General features: G+C 42.7%; 1 protein-coding gene across 1 annotated transcript; it reads left to right on the top strand.

Moving 5' to 3' along the window:
- Positions 1–684: 684 nt before the first annotated feature.
- Positions 685–18,500, top strand: LOC310771876 (nectin 1a-like; the record flags this gene model as incomplete). Its single annotated transcript, XM_083664381.1, has 9 exons — positions 685–797; positions 7,845–8,103; positions 12,543–12,660; positions 12,963–13,144; positions 13,395–13,512; positions 14,705–14,856; positions 15,069–15,201; positions 15,306–15,369; positions 18,171–18,500. Coding segments are annotated over 9 exons (1,469 nt in total), but the record flags the coding sequence as incomplete, so codon positions are not given.
- Between the last annotated feature and the right edge of the window lie 2,309 nt (positions 18,501–20,809).

The following is a 20,809-nucleotide window of genomic DNA, read 5'->3' on the forward strand; positions in this document are numbered from 1 at the left end:
CTACTAGCAGTGTTGGGAATGGTTCACTCTGTAGTGTAGTGTGGTCTAGTGCTGATACCCGTTGGAGCATGCAATGACTGTCTGTCTCTGTGTGTGTGCCACCTGCTGACTGCTGTGGGTAGTGTTATCACTAATTGATTGATGTGTGTGTGTGTGTGTGTGTGTGTGTGTGTGTGTGTGTGTGTGTGTGCGTGTGTGCGTGTGCGTGTGCGTGTGCGTGTGCGTGTGCGTGTGCGTGTGCGTGTGCGTGTGTGTGTGTGTGTGTGCATGTGTGAGAATGAGGGCAGCCTGATTGTTCTGGGCTGTATGGTTTAAGTCACCATCATTGTTTCCTATACTTGCCATCTCGAATATTATGAATGTTGTTCTTAATGCAGCTGCCAGATTAAATACAATTTTACCGACTGTATTCTGGACTAACACCAGTACACACCTGTGAGCGGTATAATACAGTCAAGAAGTATGGGGGGGCAGCCTCTGCTGTGGATTTATGAAAAGGGGATCAGTAAGTCAGTGAGAACAGGTCTCCACCTATTTATACCTCACTTTAAGCTGCTCACCTTTCACCTGCTCACCTTACTGTGAGGAGCTTAGCCCTCATGCTGACAGTGTGTGTGTACGTGTGCCTGACGTGTGCATGAATGTTGTTTTGATGCATTCTCTCTCCATGTGTTTCCACCATAGGAATGAATGGCCAGTCGGTGGAGATGGATGAGGGGAAGTCAGGGTATGTGGGCTCGAAGGTGGATCTCCGCTGTCGCTTCATCAACAGCGTCCCACCCGTCAAAATCTCCCAGGTATTATTCGCCCACCTGGAACCTATTGAAACACATGAAAGTGCAAGCAGACATAAAAACACACTCAACCAAACAAAAACAAACACACATTCTTCTGTTCATACCCATAGACAACATATTCCAGATGAACAAATCAACACTGTATTTATGCTATATATTTTTGAGACATTTGAAGATCACATTTAAAATGCATCAAAGTTGTCACAGCAAAGGAAAAAAACAGACTTCACATGTGGGCTAATGTGGACCCTTGCTAAAAACCCTTGCTAAATCAGGAATTCTCCCAGCCCAGGCTGACCTTTACCATGGTTTGACATGGCACCAAGTTTTGACTCAACTTCTGACTTCCAACTTGAGACACATCATGCGACAATTGGGATCAAGGACAGTAGTCAGGAGGATACCGCGATTACATGCCCCCGAATCCGGACTAGTATCAGCATATCCCTGAGATCATATTCAGATTTCTCAAAACTGGTATTAGGGTGCTTATCTGGGTTTTTGTAAACAGGATATGATGTTTACATATGGCAAAATGGGATACTCCAAATAAATATATTGTAAAAATATTGAATATTGAAATACTGTCCAAAACCAGTTTGACATAATGTGAGATGCAATTTGCAACTGAAATAAACTTAATTTGCAGTTAATTGTGCACAAGTGGAGGCGTCCGGGTAGTTTAGCAGTAGATTCCCTGCCTACCAACACGAGGGTCGGAGGTTCGCGCCCCCGTGTTACCTCCGGCTTAGTCTCGCTTGCCAGTTTGTGTCCAAACTCACAGAATGCGAGCACACTCACAACTCGAGTTCCATTAGGGTGCAGGGCCACACAAGTCATAAGAGTAATAGAAGAAGCAGGCCAGCACTCCAAAATGTCCTTTAGAAATGTAATAAGTCACCTGGGACGGCACCAGTGTTGGGCAAGTTACTTTCAAAATGTAATATACTACATATTACTAGTTACTTTCATTTGAAAGTAATAAGTTACTTTACAATATTACTTTCTGTGTAGAGTAACTCGTTACTTATTACACTACTTTTGCATTACTTTTAACAAAACAACAGCAGCAGCAGAATGACATCACCGCCCCGGAACCATCCCGAAAAATAATTTCAACCGCCTTGAAGTCAGTGTAAACTGCCCAAAATTCTAAATGTTATTCTTTTCCTTTGTTATTGTCGTCTATAGTGGTTATTTGCATAAAAACACACAGTTTGATTAGGAAATGATTGTATCTTTTTTAAATATGTGCTTTGATTTAATAAAATGTAACTCAATTTGTAACTTGAGTTACTTGACAAAGTAACTGGTATAATATTACTGAAATCCTATAAGTAATAAATGATATTACTGAGTTACTGCTAAAAGTAATATATTACATGTAATATGTTACTTTTGTAATGAGTTACCCCCAACACTGGACGGCACACAACGAACATTTCAGCGTCAAGCCTTCATCAGCGTTGTGTAAGGCGGAAATGACGACTAAATACATACAGACCGGAAGTACAATCAATAATTCAATAAAGGTCTATACAGGAAATGCGTGCATGTGTAAGCCCACAGGTTAGAGAGGGCCATGAAAATACTGTTACAAAATACATGTCATGTATACATAATATGACACTTAAAGAATATACAAAATCTTACCATAGAAATACATACAATTATAGAAACCTCACTCAGACATGCTCTCACATCGCTCCCTGAAAGCATGAACACCCTAGAATTGCACACAAAAAATAGAAGGTTAAAAAAGCGACCTAGTGCCTGCCAAGGAAAACAATCTAGCCGCTTTCACACACAGATCGCGCAAAATTGCAGTTCAGAAGGCCCGCAAAGCCGGCATCCTCGCCACAGAAATTGCTTTCACACACAGCCAAGCAGTACCGCCACATTCCCGTCTTGGGGTGTGCTTTCAGGTGACAGCCACCGCTCCCGGATTGAAAGGCGAGCGGAGGCATTTCCACCCAGCTCCTCCTAGCCCAAATTAATATTTTCATTAGGGATGTTCATCAATTATCGAAAATCGATAATTGATCGTTAAGGAATTGAATCGATCATGTGGAATTTGGATCGATTGTTGTTATTATTATTATTATTTTTTTTATTTTTTATTTTTTTTGCGGACTAGGTTTGGGTGGAATTCGTTCCTCCTCGCCCCACTCCATTGCACAGCCGACTAACGTGAGGTGGAGCTTCATATAGTCTCTAGTTTTCTGGCTGGGCACGGGCCTTTGTGCCAACAAAACTGTTTTAAACATAGGGAATTCACACCGGCATGCGCCGGGGACACAAACAAACGCACCCAGCGTCTGCGGACCTCAGTGAGGCTCAGGCCTGTTGATTTGACTCTTGTGCTGTCAGCTAAGCTGGAAGACGCCGATTGCCTTACATCATGTAACCTGACATGTAACATGTTTGTTTACCTGGCCACAGCGCTAGTGTCTGATATTCTTACTACACAGCGGCATCGCCATTATAGCTGGCCGAGAACGCGCAACGTTATTACCAGACCAGAGTAAAAATATATATATATATATATATATATATATATATATATATATATATATATATATATATATATATATATATATATATTATTATTATTACGCTATCGATAATCGATTAATCGATAATTGATCGTGAATTTTCCCGATTTTCGATTATGGAAATTTTTCAAAATGAACATCCCTAATTTTCATAGGTTAGTGTAGCCTAGGCTACTGTATAATGAATGAATTCATTCAACAACCAAACATCGCCGATGTACGCCAGCCAATGTGCAGCTGTGGTCGTTAAGGATCAAACTGATAAAACACGAAAGTGTTGTCCACATGCAGCATGGTAACAAGGCTTTCAATATTCATCTGATCGACTTTATGGATCACAGATGCACCATCATGTAGCCTATTAGGTACAAGGCTAATTCTTATCTTTTGGTTCCAGTTTTTTGTAAAGCAAATTATTCCCATGAAGTAGCCTAATTAGCCTCCGTTCTGAAAGACGACGCCCGCATATCAAACAGCTGCAGTCTGCATAACGTTCGTCGGGTGAATAGTATAGGCTATAAATGCATATGACTACTATAACGTTAGTAGTTTTTGTAAGGGAATGCACAACTGGCTAGCTAGACAGATTGCAGTTCTGGAGCTGGTTTCCAGAGGGAATATCCTCAGACCAACTCGCCACAGACAGCTATAGTCCTCTGAAGCTTATTATTATATCCGTTAATTTTACCTACTAATGTCAACATCGTTTTTTTTTTTTTTTGTGATCAATTTTTTTATTGACATCAGTACTTCAGCATAGTTACACGACAATATGACAGACATTAGTCAGGATGCATGAGCCCTCAACCCACCTGCCCACTCATATCACCCCCCCAATACCCATCAGAATATATGCAGAGTGACATCAGTTTTGTATTTATCACAACACAAAAAGAAATACAAAATGAAATAAAATATAGGAGAGCCCCCTCTCCACCCCCCACCCCCCACCCCCCCGCGGTCTCTTGTTTAAATTAACTGTCTCACACTTCGCTATTGGAGCACTGGTTCCTGAGGCACTGAGGTCATTAAGTCAGAGATCTGAGATGCTACACCTCTCCAGAGTTCAAGAGTTGAGGACTTCGCTCTATTAATCCTCGCAGTGGAAAGTTCAAGCATTACTATATCACGAAAGTATGCCAGCCATTTGTGAATGTTAAGTGAGTGAGGGGGAAGCCATCTTTGGGCTATCATTTTCTTGACTGCGGTTAGGCCAGCAAGCCAAATCTTCCTCTGCTTCCCCGATAAGTTAAGCTTAGAGTCATCATTAATTAATAGAAGTATTGGGTCCAGAGGGAGTGGGTGTTCAATTAAATTTGATATTATTGAAGTTGTTTTATCCCAGAATTCTTGAACTAGTTCACATTCCCAAACCATGTGTAAAAAAGTTCCGACTTGTTCCGGTTGACAGAAGGAACAGAAAGGATTGGGAATGGCTCTAATCATGTGTTTTCTCTGAGGAGTCCAATATGTCCTATGACAAAAGTTGAAGTGGATCAACTGGTGATTTGGGTTCTTGGAGCAGCTGAAGATATTTTCCCAGACTGTGTCCCACTCAATCATATTTCCCTCTGAGGTCAAATCCTCCTCCCACTTTCTACTTATTGGCAGTTGTCCTATGAGTGCATCTGTTAGATTGGCATACAATCTCGACACCAATCCTCTAAGGTGAACCAGAAATCCAGTTAATGACTGGGTGTGCCTCAAGACCTCTCCCCCATGGAGCTCCATAACCTTTCAGGGCAGAACGTAAACGTAAATAAACAAAAAAGGTATTTCTTGGGACATCAAATTGAGTTCTTAGATCCTCAAAGCATAATAAACCATTCCCGTCATACATGTGATTAAGATTATAGATGCCTTTCTCACTCCATTGCTTACAAACAAAGGGTTTATTCCCAGATAGTATATGCATATTGTTCCAAATTGGAGTTTGGAAATGCCATTTGTTAGTGTAACGTAAATGTTCCTCCACTCGTTTGAGATTGACTATGGTATTGGCTATGATGGGACCAAAGGTTGACCTACACTTCTTTAACTTAACACCTGAGAAAGCCACATCCTGCAATCTTTGCACTCCAATCACTTGTTGCTCTAAATCTCTCCATGGAACTGTAGACAAGGGATCAATCCACACTTTTATACATCGTAATTGATAAGCCATGTAATACATTTTGAAATCAGGCAAAGCTAAACCACCATTGTTTTTTGTACGTTGCAGGGTAGAATATTTTAACCTAGGTTGCTTATTGTTCCATATGTAGCTACGGATTAGTGAATCAAGTCTTTTCCAAAAAGTTGTTGGTGGGGGCAAAGGAATCATTTGACTGAGAAAATTAATACGAGGTAACACGTTCATTTTAACCACAGCAATCCTAGATCGTAATGACGCTGGAAGAGTGGACCACCTGGCCAGATCACTTTGAATGTTTTTTAATATTGTCTCATAATTGTCTTTGACAATCTTATCTAGTGAGGATTGTATGCTAATACCCAAATATGTAATTTTGGATTGAATCGGTATCTTATCATACACGGATGGTGTCGCTGTCTTATTGTTTAGAAAAAGCAAATTAGATTTATCCCAATTGATTTTATAGCCGGCGAACGAGCCAAATTCGTTGAATGTCTTGAGAATGTTTGGTATAGATTCCTTGAGGTCAGAGATATATAACAGAATATCATCTGCATACAACGAGATTGAATTGTTACATGACTTAATTTTAATATTACAAATTTCCTTCTGCCTTATCATTTGCGCCAATGGTTCAAGAGAAATCGCAAAAAGCATGGGAGAAAGTGGGCACCCCTGCCGAGAACCCCTTCCAATCGAAAAGGGTTTTGAGTGCAGTCCGTTTGTTGAAACCATGGCTGTGGGATTTGCATATAACACGCGAACCATCTCAATAAACTTGGCCCCGAGGCCCAGCGTTTCCATAACTTGCCAAAGGTAGTTCCACTCTAGCCGATCGAAGGCTTTTTCAGCGTCAACTGATAGAATTGCAGTAGGTACTTGGAATGTGCTAGCCTCATGAATCACATGTAATAGCCTGCGTATGTTGTCCGCGCCCAGGCGCTGAGGTATGAAACCCGACTGATCGGGGTGAACCAGTTTACGGATAAAACGTTCCAGTCGGAGTGCCAGCACCTTGGCATACAGCTTAAGGTCAGCCCCCAGGAGGCTGATCGGCCTGAAGTTAGCACAGTCCAAGTGATCTTTACCTTTTTTGGGTATTAAGGAAATTAAAGCAGTGTTTGTCTGTTGAAGAAAAGTGCCTCTCTTTACAGCTGAGTTTATGGCTTGAAGAAGGGTTGGCCCTAATATATCAAAGTACTGTAGTAGCAGCTCAGACGGGATTCCATCTAGCCCTGGAGTTTTGCCTTTATTAACCCCTTTCAAAGCTGATTGGAGTTCCTGTAGTTGAATTGGTTGGCCGATTTCTTCTGCCTCCTCGGGGTCAAGACTGGGTAGATTCAAGTTTTCTATAAATTTTTTGTATTGGGTCATGTCTGATTTGGAGTCGGCTGTATACAATTTTGAATAAAATGATTGAAAGGTCGCATTAATATCTTTTGGATTGGCTGAAACACCACTGGGTGTGCGAATGCTGTTAATTGCCGCTCGGGATTCACTTTGTTTAAGTTTAAGAGCGAGTAGCCTACTTGGTTTGCAGCCATTGAAATAGTAGTTTTGCCTCACTCTGTGCATTATGAATTCGGCTCTTCTTCTTAACAGGTCGTTCAATTCTGTTCGATGTGTCATTAAAAGGTTTTGTGTGGATTTAGAAAAACCTGTCTTAAGGGACTGCTCTAAAGAAAGGCCACATCGTTTGAGCATAAAGCCTAACTGAAGCTGGCCAACCTAACCTGCAGCTATTTAGACCAATAGAATCAAGGGATAGGCCCTGTGTCTGTAATCCTACTGTGACAGGTTTGACCTACAAGGTCAAAAGTATACACATTAAGGGCCATGTAGAAAAAGTACAAAATAGAAATACGTATTAGAAAAGGTTTATACGTAGAAAAAGGATAAAAATAACTAGAGGAAACAACCTAGCAGTAACTCCTCATTAAGGCCTTTAGGATGTTCCATCTGCAGAGTGTGGAAGGGGTGGAAGGGAACTGGGGTGGAAGGGAACTGGTGGGAATAGCGTGATCCTCCCACGTGCTACGTCCTGCAGCTCTTTCAGGTGAAAAGAAGTGGCTGGCAGCTGCGCATGTGTCGGAGGAAGCATGGTGCTAGTCTACGGCTCTCCCCAGATCGGCAGAGGGTGGAGCAGCGACCGGGGCAGCAGGGGGAAATTGGCCAAGTAGCCTACAATTGAGGAGAAAATGAGGGGGAAATCAGAAAAAAAGAAGTGCAGAAGTGGATCTATTTTCACAATCATTATGTTGTTTATTATACTCATTCAGTGAGTTGATTGAGATCTAAGGTTCAGTATTACACACCCCATCACTCCTATCATCTCTCCATCCATCCTTCCCTCCACAGGTGACATGGCAGAAGCTGGTTAACGGCAGCAAGCAGAATGTGGCCATCGCCAACCCCTCCCTGGGCGTGTCGGTGGTGCCTCCCTACAGGGAACGCGTGGCCTTCAAGAACGCCGCGGTGCGCCAACAAACTCCCACTTTGGAAGACACCACCATCACCTTGTCCTCGCTCCGCCTGGCTGATGAAGCCACCTACATCTGTGAATACACCACGTTCCCAGCAGGGAACCGAGAGAACACAGTAAACCTCACTGTCTATGGTAAGATGGATGCGTAGCATGTGACGTTTTAGCAAATTACAGGTGAAGCATCACTCTGAATTCGGACATCATGTGATTATGTGAAAGAATTAGAAACAGCATTTCCATGGTGTCTTGCTTTCGTAATTCAACATAACAGGATGGTGAGGTGAGGCATAATGCAGAGACTGTTCAGGACTGGTCAAAAGTTAAAGTTAAAGTGTAACTTACCCCCAAAACACTTTCTTTCAGCTTTTAACCAATATATATGACTTTGGGGGTGGTGTGTGAAGAATTCTGGTCAAAATTCCCACATTTGAGACCAAACTGTTGCCATTGTACCATTTGTATCATTTTCAGCCGCATAAGTTCCCTCTATGGGTTGAACACTGCTTTTTCTTGTGCCGTCAAATGAATGGGATATTTGGTACATCCTGACGTCACGGTGGGTTTAGCACGCGCCCCACTCATGTGAAAAATTGTTTTTTTCCCCATTGATTATTACTGTAGTTCACGCGGTGCGAGCCCTTTAAGACCAGTGCATCTATGGGTAGTGCCTACTGGGGCTAATATTAGCCGCTAGTTAGTTATGTTATATGGCAGTAAAATGCCACTGAATGACCAAATTGATATAACTTTTAACCATTTCGAGTAACACTGTTTCCATACGGATCACCAGCTTTAGTTTGTTGTTTATAACGTGGCTATATTCATAACGTTTATCTCGGATGCGTTATTTCGAATCCCACATAGGTTACGCCAAACCCCACATAGGTTACGCCTCGAATCCCACATAGGTTACGCTAAAACGCACATAGGTTACGCCTCGAATCCCACATAGGTTACGCTAAAACCACCACCGCAAAGTGTGTGGGTTTCAGGACGAAACAGTCTCGAGCCACTATCGTCATCTTTAGAGCACAATATTCCTGGAATGCAAGTTTAACTAAACAGTTACATGTCCTCTGCATTCTACATAAAATTAAGATATTACGGGTTGTTTTATTTTGTATGTTACATACTTATTGGCCAAGATATGTAAGTTTATGGGGGAGGAATTCTGCTAGGTAAGGAGGGGAGTGTGGCTGGCCATCTTGCCTGCGGGGTTTTCAGATCGAGTGGAGTGCCGTTTTGCAGGAAATCTGGGGGGGTAAGTCCCGCTTTAAATAAAAATAAATTAAAAAAATACTCATCATCTTTAAACAATTCCTGGTTCTTGCTAAGATAAATTCCAGTCACTAGGCATAACCATGGTGTCTAGGGAAGAGGATACACGGTTTTCAGGGTAACAACTGTCACAGGTTCGGTTATACGCTCGAGTCTATAGGGCAAACAAATAGCACCGCAACCCTGTAACATGAAAGAAATATGGCTGTCATCAAAGAGAATGGAAGTCTGCTCACCTGGCGCAGCCATTGCAGTCCGGCCCAGGTGCAGTGCCGAGGCGCTCTTCCTCGGGACAGCTCAGGCGATTGAGGACGAGTGGAGATCAGCAACTCCACCTCTGATCATTTAGACGCGTTGCACATCTAAACCCACACACTGGTAAATAACGTGACAAAAAGAAAGACAGAACGGGGGGGACTCCGAGCGAGCGGCTGTCTGGCTCGACTTCTGCGTAGATTTCAAAGAGAGAACAATCGCAGTTTCCGGGCTCATTAAATACCAGCCCTTGATGTCATTTCCTGAGCCAACCCCCTTTCTCTCAATGACAGCCATCAAAACATGAACAGATATATAATACATATAAACAATCATAACGTCCTATCTGAGAGGGAGAGTAGCGACGTCTGACTCCAAGTCTTGCATGCTCTGCATCTCTACCTCCTCTTTCTGTGAATCAACAGAACTACTGGTCAGTGTTTCAGTACTACAGTCAGCCTCCGCCACTGTACTCAAGTCCTCACCCGCCCTCTTTGATTCATCACTCTCTGAAGTTGCTAAAGCAAAGGCCTGCTCTGCAACGCACTCATTGATTGCCTTAACAGTCAACTCACTGGTAAAATGACTGTCCAGCGCTACCTCCTGACTGTTGCCTGCCAACTCATGACTCTCCTGGTCTTGATTCAACAGCTCCTCCACTGCTACGTCTGGCACATCAACTGTTATGGCCCCAGCCTTATCCTCAGTGTCGCTTGGTGCCATCATCTCCAACTGAGACTCCTCAGAAACCATTTCGACAGTGTCACTCACTATTAGCTCTTGTTGCGCTGCCCCATCTTTTCTCTAGATCCGGCTCATCAACTAACCGCTCTACTAAGACTGACTTCATCATTCTCTTTTCCAAACCAACTCCTTCTGCCAGGGATATCTCTTTCAACACACGTTTACCTAAGCTCCTAAACTGCACCTCAGATCATAAACCCACTCCATGCTCTCAACTGCTTCAGTTAGCAACACCGCCTCATCCTGGAGCTACTCCAGCACCTGCAAGCGCTCTTTCTTAGCTTGCTTAGCCTTCTTGTCAGCTGCCTTGTTCTCTTGGCGTTTCATCGTACGCAGCCTTCCCTTCTCCTCTTGTTCAGCACGCTCATCTGCCTTCCTCGCTTGCTCTGCCCACTCACGCTGACGCTGCACAGGATCATAGAAAATATCTGGAAACTGTTTACACAGCTGCTTCCACCTCTCCAGGTTACACAACTCATTTTCCTCCTTAGTCTCCTCAACCGAATCTGTACAGGTAACTACACATACAGGAGCAAGCTTTTGCTCTGGTGTTTCCTCTCCTACACACACAGCAGGAGCAAGCTCTTTGTCCTGAACTTCAACTTCCTGTGGATAGATGCTTGGAAACACTTTCCTTATGTGCTCCTGATTCTCTGGACTAAGCAATCTCATTGTCTTTGGAGACTCATCTAGGATGTTTTCACAATCCTCTATCCACCACGGGGTGAGCTCTACACTCTCTTCCACTGGTTGCGTGTTTGATTCCTGTGGCACCACAGCAACCGGCTCTGGAAAGGAGCTCCATTACTCCTTCACTAAGCAACGTCTGCTCAGCTCCAGTGTCTCTAAGCATTACGACTGGTGACTGCCTGCCACCCACCGAGCCCGAAACAGTACCTTCAGATGTAAACTAGTCTCTTAGAACAGACGAGTTGGCTTCCGCAATTTTCAAATGCTTCCGCCATACCGTCTGTACTTCGTGGGGGAGAATCATGTACCAACCGGAATGAGAAGTAGAAAGGCGGGTTTTCCGCTCATTAGTCCTATCAGAATCGCAGAAAGGCGGGTCTTCCGCTCATTAGTCCAATCAGAATCCAATATGCCGCATTTTTCGTGGACACGCGTGTCGTGATTGGTCGGATTCCGTCAAACTTCTTTCCTGTCTGAAGGTTTTTTCCCCAACTTCCTTGTGCATGTTCTGGGGGTGTAACGTACAGACTGTGTATACAGTAGCTGCATTCGCCGGATGTAGATGAGACAGTCTGTTTTAAGAGACTAGATGTAAACCCCTTATACCCACGGACATCTCTGTTACTTAATTATACTTTGGGCACTGGTCTTTCTTATGACCCACTTGGTTACACCAGTGGCAAAGCCAACCCCCTTTCTCTCAATGACAGCCATCAAAACATGAACAGATATATAATACCTAATAAAACAATCATAATGTCCTATCTGAGAGGGAGAGTAGCGATCCGTCACACAACCAAAACTGTTCTCACCCATGTTTACTTATTCATTTTTAGACATTTAATGTTAAATAGGTGTATATGTAAATATGGAGAATTAACAAAAAGTATTTGTTTGTTTCATTGAGACTTTCTATTCGCCCTGGACTAACATTATCCAGGGACGTTGAGAGATTTGTTATAATTAGGGATGGGTATTTGAATTTTTCCGATACCGGTGCTAATGCGATTTTAAAATCGTATTTTAAAACGGTACCGGTGCCTAAACAGTGCCTGGACCGATACTTTTGATAATTTAAAACGGATAACGATAATGTTAATGAAAGTGCATGCGGCGCGGGTTTTGGAGCACCGGAGGGCAGATATATCAGCAGCTCGGGCATAGCACCTAAAAGGCACTTAAATCTGTGTTGCAATTCGGTACCAGTAGTACCGGTTGTAAAGGTACCTCGCCTGAATTTAGCTCATGATGCTCTCCGCTGCACCGTGGGAAAAATGTCACTCACTGCTGCTTCACATAGGCTGAATAGGCAAATGCCTAGTAGGGCCTCATGCATTATTCTACTTTTGTTTTTCTACTTTTACTTCTCAGACCCTTTTCTATTTTGTGTTTTACAAAACGTAGAGGTTGGGGGTGATTGGTTAACTACATGGCCTCATCACTAATATTTAGTCCCATGTGAATAGGGCTTTTGACTGTCTCTTTGGATAGGCTGGAATAAAAAAAACAACAACCCTATACTGTATTGTATATTATAGGGTCCTACTTTAAGTAAATACCTGGCACATTATGAACAGCACTCTTGTTTCTTTTCATTGGCTCAGTTCGCCCCACCACTCAGATGAGTCTGTCCACTCCCACCCTGGTGGCCAGGTCACCCAATCTAAAAACACCAGTGGCTACCTGTGTCTCTGCTAATGGAAAACCACCTGGCACCATCAGGTGAGATGTCTGGTTATCTATCTACAGTATCTGTGTGTGTGTGTGTATGTGTGTGTGTGTGTGTGTGTGTGTGTGTGTGTGTGTGTGTGTGTGTGTGTGCATTTTGGTTTTTCATTGCATAATTCCATTTGTTATTTCACAGTTTTGATGTCTTTACTGTTATTCTAAAATGTGGACAATATTAAAAAATAAAGACAAATGTGGTGTGTCCAAACGTTTGACTGCTGGAGTATCTATATACAGTACACATCATTGCGTCGTGAGTGACTAAACGCTTTGCGATCCCTCGCCAACGTGAGCAGGTGGGAGACGAGGGTGCCTGGAGAAGCGACGATCCAGGAATACAGCAACGCGGACGGAACGTTCACAGTGCAGAGCGACTACATCCTGGTGCCCAGTCGGGAAACGCATCAGGAGACTCTCACCTGTGTCACCACCTACAACGATGAGATCTTCACTGACAGTGTCACCCTGGATATCCAGTGTAAGACTCGCTCTCTCTCTCTATGTGGTGGACAGATTGCAGCTCAAGTAAAAGTTTCAAAACAATATCATGAACTGAAGTCATATGGGGGGGGGGGGGGGGTGCTGGTGTAGCTGTGTGGCACAATGTTATTATTATAGATTATTAGAGGGTTTGTAATTTTAATTGTGTGTGTGTGTGTGTGTGTGTGTGTGTGTGTGTGTGTGTGTGTGTGTGTGTGTGCGCGTGCGTGCGTGCGTGTGCACACCAGACGAGCCAGATGTTTCGGTGGATGGGTTTGATGGTAACTGGTACCTGAACAGAGAGAATGTCCAGCTGAGTTGCCAAGCTGATGCCAACCCAGCTGTCTCTCTCTATGAGTGGAGACTGTGAGTACAGCTTTATTTCTATCTGTCTCTCTGTGTTTTTTTTTTGTTTTTTTTATCAGAGGTGGAAAATACTCAAGTACAAGTAGCTACTCGAGTACAAGTGCTTGTCAAATGTTTGTTTTGCACACTGCACTATGCAAACAGCACAGTAACATTGGGACTGCTCGCTAACAGGTCTAGAATCACTTCCACATTTTGGCCGCGCCCAAACTGGTGGCTCGTGCTCAAGACTGGCCAATTGAATTAGATGGGCGTAGTAGACGATGGAAAAGTAATGATCCCCATCATCAAATTAGTTCAGAAATCTCGGTTTAATTTGCCACTGCTGATAGCCTTAGTGAAATGGATGTATCTGATTGTGATATTGTTGCTGCTAGCAGCTCTAGCTCGTCTGGCAAGAATGCTGCTTTGCTGTAGTGAGGGAATGTCAAGAGACAGGAGGAGGATGACGACTTGTTATTGACATTTCATTTAGCAAGCCCATTCATATTTTCAGCCACTGAAGTCCAGCACAATGGTGATGTCCATTCAAAAATGAAGGATCCAACTGCGCTTCAGCTGTAGGAACTGGCAGGTCCGGTGCATCACAGGAGGGACGCATAAATACTTAAAGGAATAAGTCTGGAGCAGCTCGGATCAAATGATGCCTTTTAATTAAGGTGCATAATAGTCAGACAACGTTTCGACGTACAAACGTCTTCATCAGGTCTAACAGAATAACAGGCAAGGAGAGCATTTAACAGGTGGGAAAAAGGGGCAGAGCTTACAATTAGCCAATGGCTTAGTCCTGCCTATTATTCAAATAGCCTCAAACAGAGCCTTTGCAATCAGCAATTATACAGTGAGCATAGTGAGAAGGCAAAAATAAAAGCCTGGAGTAAGATTAAAATGTACAATGTGCAATATTAAATAAACTCCAAAAAGTATTGAATCTGGCTTTGGACTAGAACTATTCATGTTGACAAATGTTATATCATAGATGTCACATGTGTTATTCCTATTTTATGATGGATTTTCCTATGTTAAGCCATGACAATAAAGGCTTTTTAAATTCCAAGCTCTAAGTCTCTTCCCACCTTACTGGATTTAGAGTGCCTTGGACTTTGTGTATACAGCCCAAGATTTTATTTATTCTTCTCACTGGAGGCTTTCAATCTTAGAGCTAGTATCTCAGTATGTATGTGTTCTGCAGGGTAAACGGTACCATACCCAGCAATGTAGAGATCAGAGACAACATCCTGACGTTTAAAGGGCCGATCACATACGACCTGGAAGGTACCTATGTGTGCGATGCAACCAACAGCATTGGGACGAGATCAGCCTCCGTGGAGATTGGCATCATAGGTACAGTTAACTGGGTCACCTGTCTCCTATGATAACATCGAAACAAAACAACATCAACACTACTGTTACTGTTACTACTACAGCTAATACTTTTACTCCACCATGCTACACATTTTTCTACATTTCTCTAATTGCTGCCTTTACTGCACCTGCATTTGATCAAAGCTAAAATGCTTCAATATTTGTTGTTGTGCTTTTCTTTTCTTCTTCAGAAACGCCATTGCCCCAGGTTGCAGTAGGTGATGTCATCAGCGTCATTGTTTTGTTATTGGCTGCTGGGGTGCTCATGGGCATTACTGTCACCGTCCTGGTGCTCAAAATAAGAAGTTGGAAAGATGCCGACTCGTATGTACACCATCTGTTATTATGCTCTTTGCCACCCAAATACTTTTAATTCCTTATTGAGATCCTTATCCTCAAACTTGTATTCTCACATTCTCTTTGATCAGTAATGAATCACCCTCCCAAAAACTGTCCCAACCTCCAAGGAAAAGGCCAGGGGATGACATGCAGGTATGGTGTGTTGTGTTGGGTAAAGATTGTAGACCCGACTGTACTGCTCTGTTTTCATTAGACATTATGTTCAAATAGTTGCCGGATCAGCCCGGATGTATAACGATGTAATGTAACTGGTAAGTCATTGCATAACATTGACTTTGTGAATGTGTAGTAGGGATGGGCATTTCTAGCAAAAACACTATTCGAAATTCGCTGGCCAAATTCGAATTTAATTCGAATTTCGAAAATAAATAAAAAAATGTAAAAAAAAAAAAAAAAAAAAGTTTTTTTTTTTTTTTTTTTTTGTGAGTGAAATGTTGCATTGTCTCCCCTGATTCTAAGTCTACGGCTTTATTAATTAATATAAAAAGCTTCTGCTGTGGATTTTTAGCTCAAACAAGCATTGCACCACTGAAGTAAAGAACATGTTACATGACATTGACATTTTCGAAAATAAAAAACAGTTTTGACAATCATGAGTGGTTCATTAAATATTTAGTAGGCTCAGGTCTGAGCAGTGTTGGGACTAACGCGTTATTAAGTAACGCGTTACAGTAACTAAGTTACTTTTTGCTGTAACGAGTACTGTAACGAATTACTTCATCAGTAACGTAACGTACTTACAATTATTGCGGTTTAAACAGGCTCGTTACTCGTTACTCCACGATTCTGTGCGGGACCTACAGCAGCGAGGGTAGAGAGGAAAATGCGAGTCTGACGGCGGTCTGATGAGGAAGTAGGCTCAAAATCGTGCGGCACTTCTATACTTTCTAATGTTACTGGACCAAATTCTGATAGTGAAACGGGTCATTTTGCGCGAGCTGTGTTGTGTACGGTAACGGTGTTCACTTCACACCGCTCGGCGAGTCAGCAGCATGGAGCCCTCTCCTCCTCGCTTCTCTCAGGCTGTCTGTCACCAGTGTCTTGCTGCACCCAGGCAAGCACAGCACTCGTCTCTCGCTTACAGATTCCCCTCGCGTTGGAGGGTGTTCACGGTGTGTTTCACGTTGTTTGGTCATGAAATGGGGAAAAAATGCCTGCAAGTCTGCTGCCTTTTGGAGATGAATAGCCGCAAAACGCGACTATTTCACTCGAGTACCTCTCCCATCATAGTCGCGCTCGCCCGACCCCTTTATCGAGGGAAAGTTGCACATTTAGCGATCTACAAGCTTCAAACATGCACCAATCACTAATATAAACTACGCACCTTGTTGCCACGGATGTTGTCGAGCAGGCCGCGCTGAGGCCGCGCTTTGTTAACTCGTATTTTAAGAAAGTTTGGGTTATTTGTGTGTCCGGAAACATTATTTTCCCTTCTCCAACGACTCTTCTTCTTTTTTGCTGCTCACCGGTTCAACTGCTCAACTGCGCCACCGCCACCGAAACCTGTGACTGACAGAACGACACAGGGCAAACCCCATACTTGACACATGATGTAATACCCCATGATGCGGTGGCGCAGTTGAGCAGTTGAACCGGTGAGCAGCAAAAAAGAAGAAGAGTCGTTGGAGAAGGGAAAATAATGTTTCCGGACACACAAATAACCCAAACTTTCTTAAAATACGAGTTAACAAAGCGCGGCCTCAGCGCGGCCTGCTCGACAACATCCGTGGCAACAAGGTGCGTAGTTTATATTAGTGATTGGTGCATGTTTGAAGCTTGTAGATCGCTAAATGTGCAACTTTCCCTCGATAAAGGGGTCGGGCGAGCGCGACTATGATGGGAGAGGTACTCGAGTGAAATAGTCGCGTTTTGCGGCTAGGAGATGAACTGCTATTAAAGGCAGCCGCGACGAGCGGCTGCTTTGGGGCTCTGCTCTGTCCCTATCTGCAGGCAGTGCTGGGCTCTGCTGCTCACTGTCACTCCGCTTTTACAAACGGTAACCACAGTGTTTATGTTGTTCAGCCAGGATATTATAGACTACTGATACAGTTGTTAATTATACAGTGCCAAAAGTGTACTGGCTACTTTTTGAAGGCAATAATAAATATGCCTCAATGTTGTCTTGTCCCACACTGTGCTACAGCAACCCCAAAATAATGTGTGTGCATTAATAAGAGAATTGAGAGTTAAAAAAAAAGTAACTCAAAAGTTACTTTCCTAGTAACTAAGTTACCTGGACAGTAACGAGTAACTTAAAGTAACTGAGTTACTTTTCAGAGCAGTAACTAGTAACTGTAACGAAGTTACTAATTAAAAGTAACTTGCCCAACACTGGGTCTGAGTGCCAAAGGGGTGCCAAAGTCACCCCCTCTCCCTCTTCATGGGATTTCATCTGCCATTAATTTTTCCATAAACCTTGCTTAAAATGCTTATAAAAATTGTTTTACTTGCTCAAACCAAGCGATTTGACTATACTTAGAATCAGGGGAGACAATGCAACATTTCACTCAAAAAAAAAAAAAAAAAAAATTTTTTTTTTTTTTTCGAATTTCGAATTTCAATAATAAAAGTCGACCTTGATAATAACAACGATTATTCGAAAATTCGAAATTCGATGCCCATCCCTAATGTGTAGATAGACATAATTAAAATGTTTGTGTGTAACTGTCTGTCTGTATGTACATTATGTTTCTATGTACCATAAAACTTCAAATAACTTTATTTACCTCAACCAAATAGAGTGCCATAGGGTTTTATTTGAGACAGGCCATTATATTTCCACCATATTTTCATAATTTTAATGATATTTTAAGGCAGTGGTTCGCAAAGTTTTTCATGTCAAGGACCCCTAATCTGACACAAATTAGACCACAGACCTCCCCCCCTTTCCATTTGATAAGATTTTTGCTGACATGCCTCTGGTCTCTCCACAGCATTCTGGAAAGTTTTATGAGGAGCTTCCCAGCACAGCAGACTATGTGAGTTACAGGCTGGCCTGTAACAAGGAGGACTACCCGGAGCCCTACTCCCCTCCGATCAACCCCCCTCTCTCCTTTCTGCCCCAGCACCCCTACCACTCCTCACAGCCCCCTGCTGCTGCCACCAGCAACACCACCACGTCCTTCACACAGGCCACTTCCAGAAACACCTTCTCTCCCCCTTCACACACCACCGCCATCTTTAAATACCCCTCCGTGCCGGGCTTGTCCTCTCCTCCGCCAGGAGTCACTCCATACACGTTTCCCAAAGAGCAATATGTCTGACGTAGACCCTCACTAACAGACTCCAGCCTCTTTAGAGCAATACGTCTGACGTAGACCCTCACCACAGACTCCAGCCTCTTTAGTGACCTCAGATGAGATTACCTTATTCAAAGCCTAACCTCTCCCACGAGAAGGTCGGACAAGCCTGTCTGGGACTGGACTACTGATAGCAGGCCGTGTCTACCTGCTGATTGTCTAGCCATCAGAGATGGCCCTGTTACTCTGTCAGCAGATGGAGGTAAAAAAAAAAAAACAGGAATTCAGACAAGGGATGAGCTTTTTGTTTTTGGGCTTAGAATTAAGTCCAATTGTGGAACTTGTTCTGTCTTCTGTCCTGTGTTTTATTGTGTATCTATTCTTTGAGAAGAGGAGATTGTTGGAGCAGCTGTTGGAATGCTTGCCAGCAAGGTTAAATAAATCATAGGGTTAGGGTTCACGGATGAAGTTCAAGTTACAGATGATTTGGCTTTCAGTGGAAATCAGTTTGGAGTGCATTTATATTACACAAATCTATTATATTTGGTGGGAAATAACTTCAAACTGTATGGATGAGATTATTTCCCAATGTCCATATGTGCAGTTGACCCCATACTCTGTCCTCTATGATGCGCTCCTAAGTCCAACAAACTGACCAGTACTTCCACTGGAGAGCAGACGAGCTCACCTATTTGTTTTACTGCTTGTGCTGATGTAATACTTTTTACTGTACTTGTACTTTTGTATCATGTATGTTTTGTTTGCAAAGAACATTTTTTATTTACCGACGACTTTTTGTGTATTTATCACATTGATGTTTTTATTTGTGATCATCTGTGGGTTTTAGTATTCATTGACACTGGCTGTTCAAGAACCTTGCTTTTTTTTTTAGCATAAATAAAAGCAACCATGTTAACGTATCTCAAGTGTGCTACTAGACTGAAAACTACAAAACTATCAAAGTTATTCTACTATTTGTTTTACTCTATAAAGGTTACTTTCAAATAGTGATTAATCCATACGGGGTGCAAAATTCGTTTTAAGTGGTTTATTCCAAGTTAAATACTGCAATTTATACAGTGTAGTTATCATCATCTATATCCATAATTTCAAGATAAGAATTCCAAGAATATGCACTGGAAGTATCTGATGTGTGTTTTCAAACATGTCAATGATAACATTTATTTTTTTTACATTATTTTTCCTTTCACATTTTTTTTAGAGTAATTCTACAGGTAATTTATTCACACGTATCTGATTGTCTTGGATTACAGTTACCATTATTTCTGTGATCAGATCAGTGTAATCCTGTCACTCGCTCACCATGCCAGGGATGACATCACACAGTGAGTGAGTGTTCGATTCAGGCCTCTCCACCTGCTGCTGAAGCTGCCTCTGTGGCCTGACCACAAATCCCTGAGTGCCTGAGCCAACTTCACCTGATCTGCCAACAAAGCCACAGCAGCACCGAGCTTCCACATGGCCCAACCTGCTTTTCCATCCCCGTCATCTGCCAGCTCAGCATATCTAAACCTCTTCCTTTCATCTGCTGCACCTTCTGTAAGCTCTGTAAAGAAAAGAGTTTCCTGTGCATTACAATACAACATCAGGTCTCAGGCAGGTGCTGACTCTCTGTAAAGAAAATAGTTCCATGTGCATTACAATACAACATCAGGTCTCAGGCAGGTGCTGACTCTCTGTAAAGAAAATAGTTTCCTGTGCATTACAATACATCATTAGGTCTCAGGCAGGTGCTGACTCTCTGTAAAGAAAATAGTTCCATGTGCATTACAATACAACTTCAGGTCTCAGGCAGGTGCTGGCTCTCTGTAAAGAAAATAGTTTACTGTGCATTACATTACATCATCAGGTCTCAGGCAGGTGCTGACTCTCTGTAAAGAAAATAGTTTACTGTGCATTAGAATACATCATCAGGTCTCAGGCAGGTGCTGACTCTCTGTAAAGAAAATAGTTCCATGTGCATTACAATACATCATAAGGTCTCAGGCAGGTGCTGACTCTCTGTAAAAAAAATAGTTTACTGTGCATTACAATACATCATCAGGTCTCAGGCAGGTGCTGACTCTCTGTAAAGAAAATAGTTTCCTGTCCATTACAATACATCATCAGGTCTCAGGCAGGTGCTGACTCTCTGTAAAGAAAAGAGTTTCCTGTGCATTACAATACAACATCAGGTCTCAGGCAGGTGCTGACTCTCTGTAAAGAAAAGAGTTTAATGTGCATTGCAATACAACATCAGGTCTCAGGCAGGTGCTGACTCTCTGTAAAGAAAATAGTTTCCTGTCCATTACAATACAACATCAGGTCTCAGG

Source organism: Poromitra crassiceps (genome assembly GCF_964638095.1).
Source record: "Poromitra crassiceps genome assembly, contig: HAP1_SCAFFOLD_1426, whole genome shotgun sequence".
NCBI lineage: Eukaryota > Metazoa > Chordata > Actinopteri > Beryciformes > Melamphaidae > Poromitra > Poromitra crassiceps.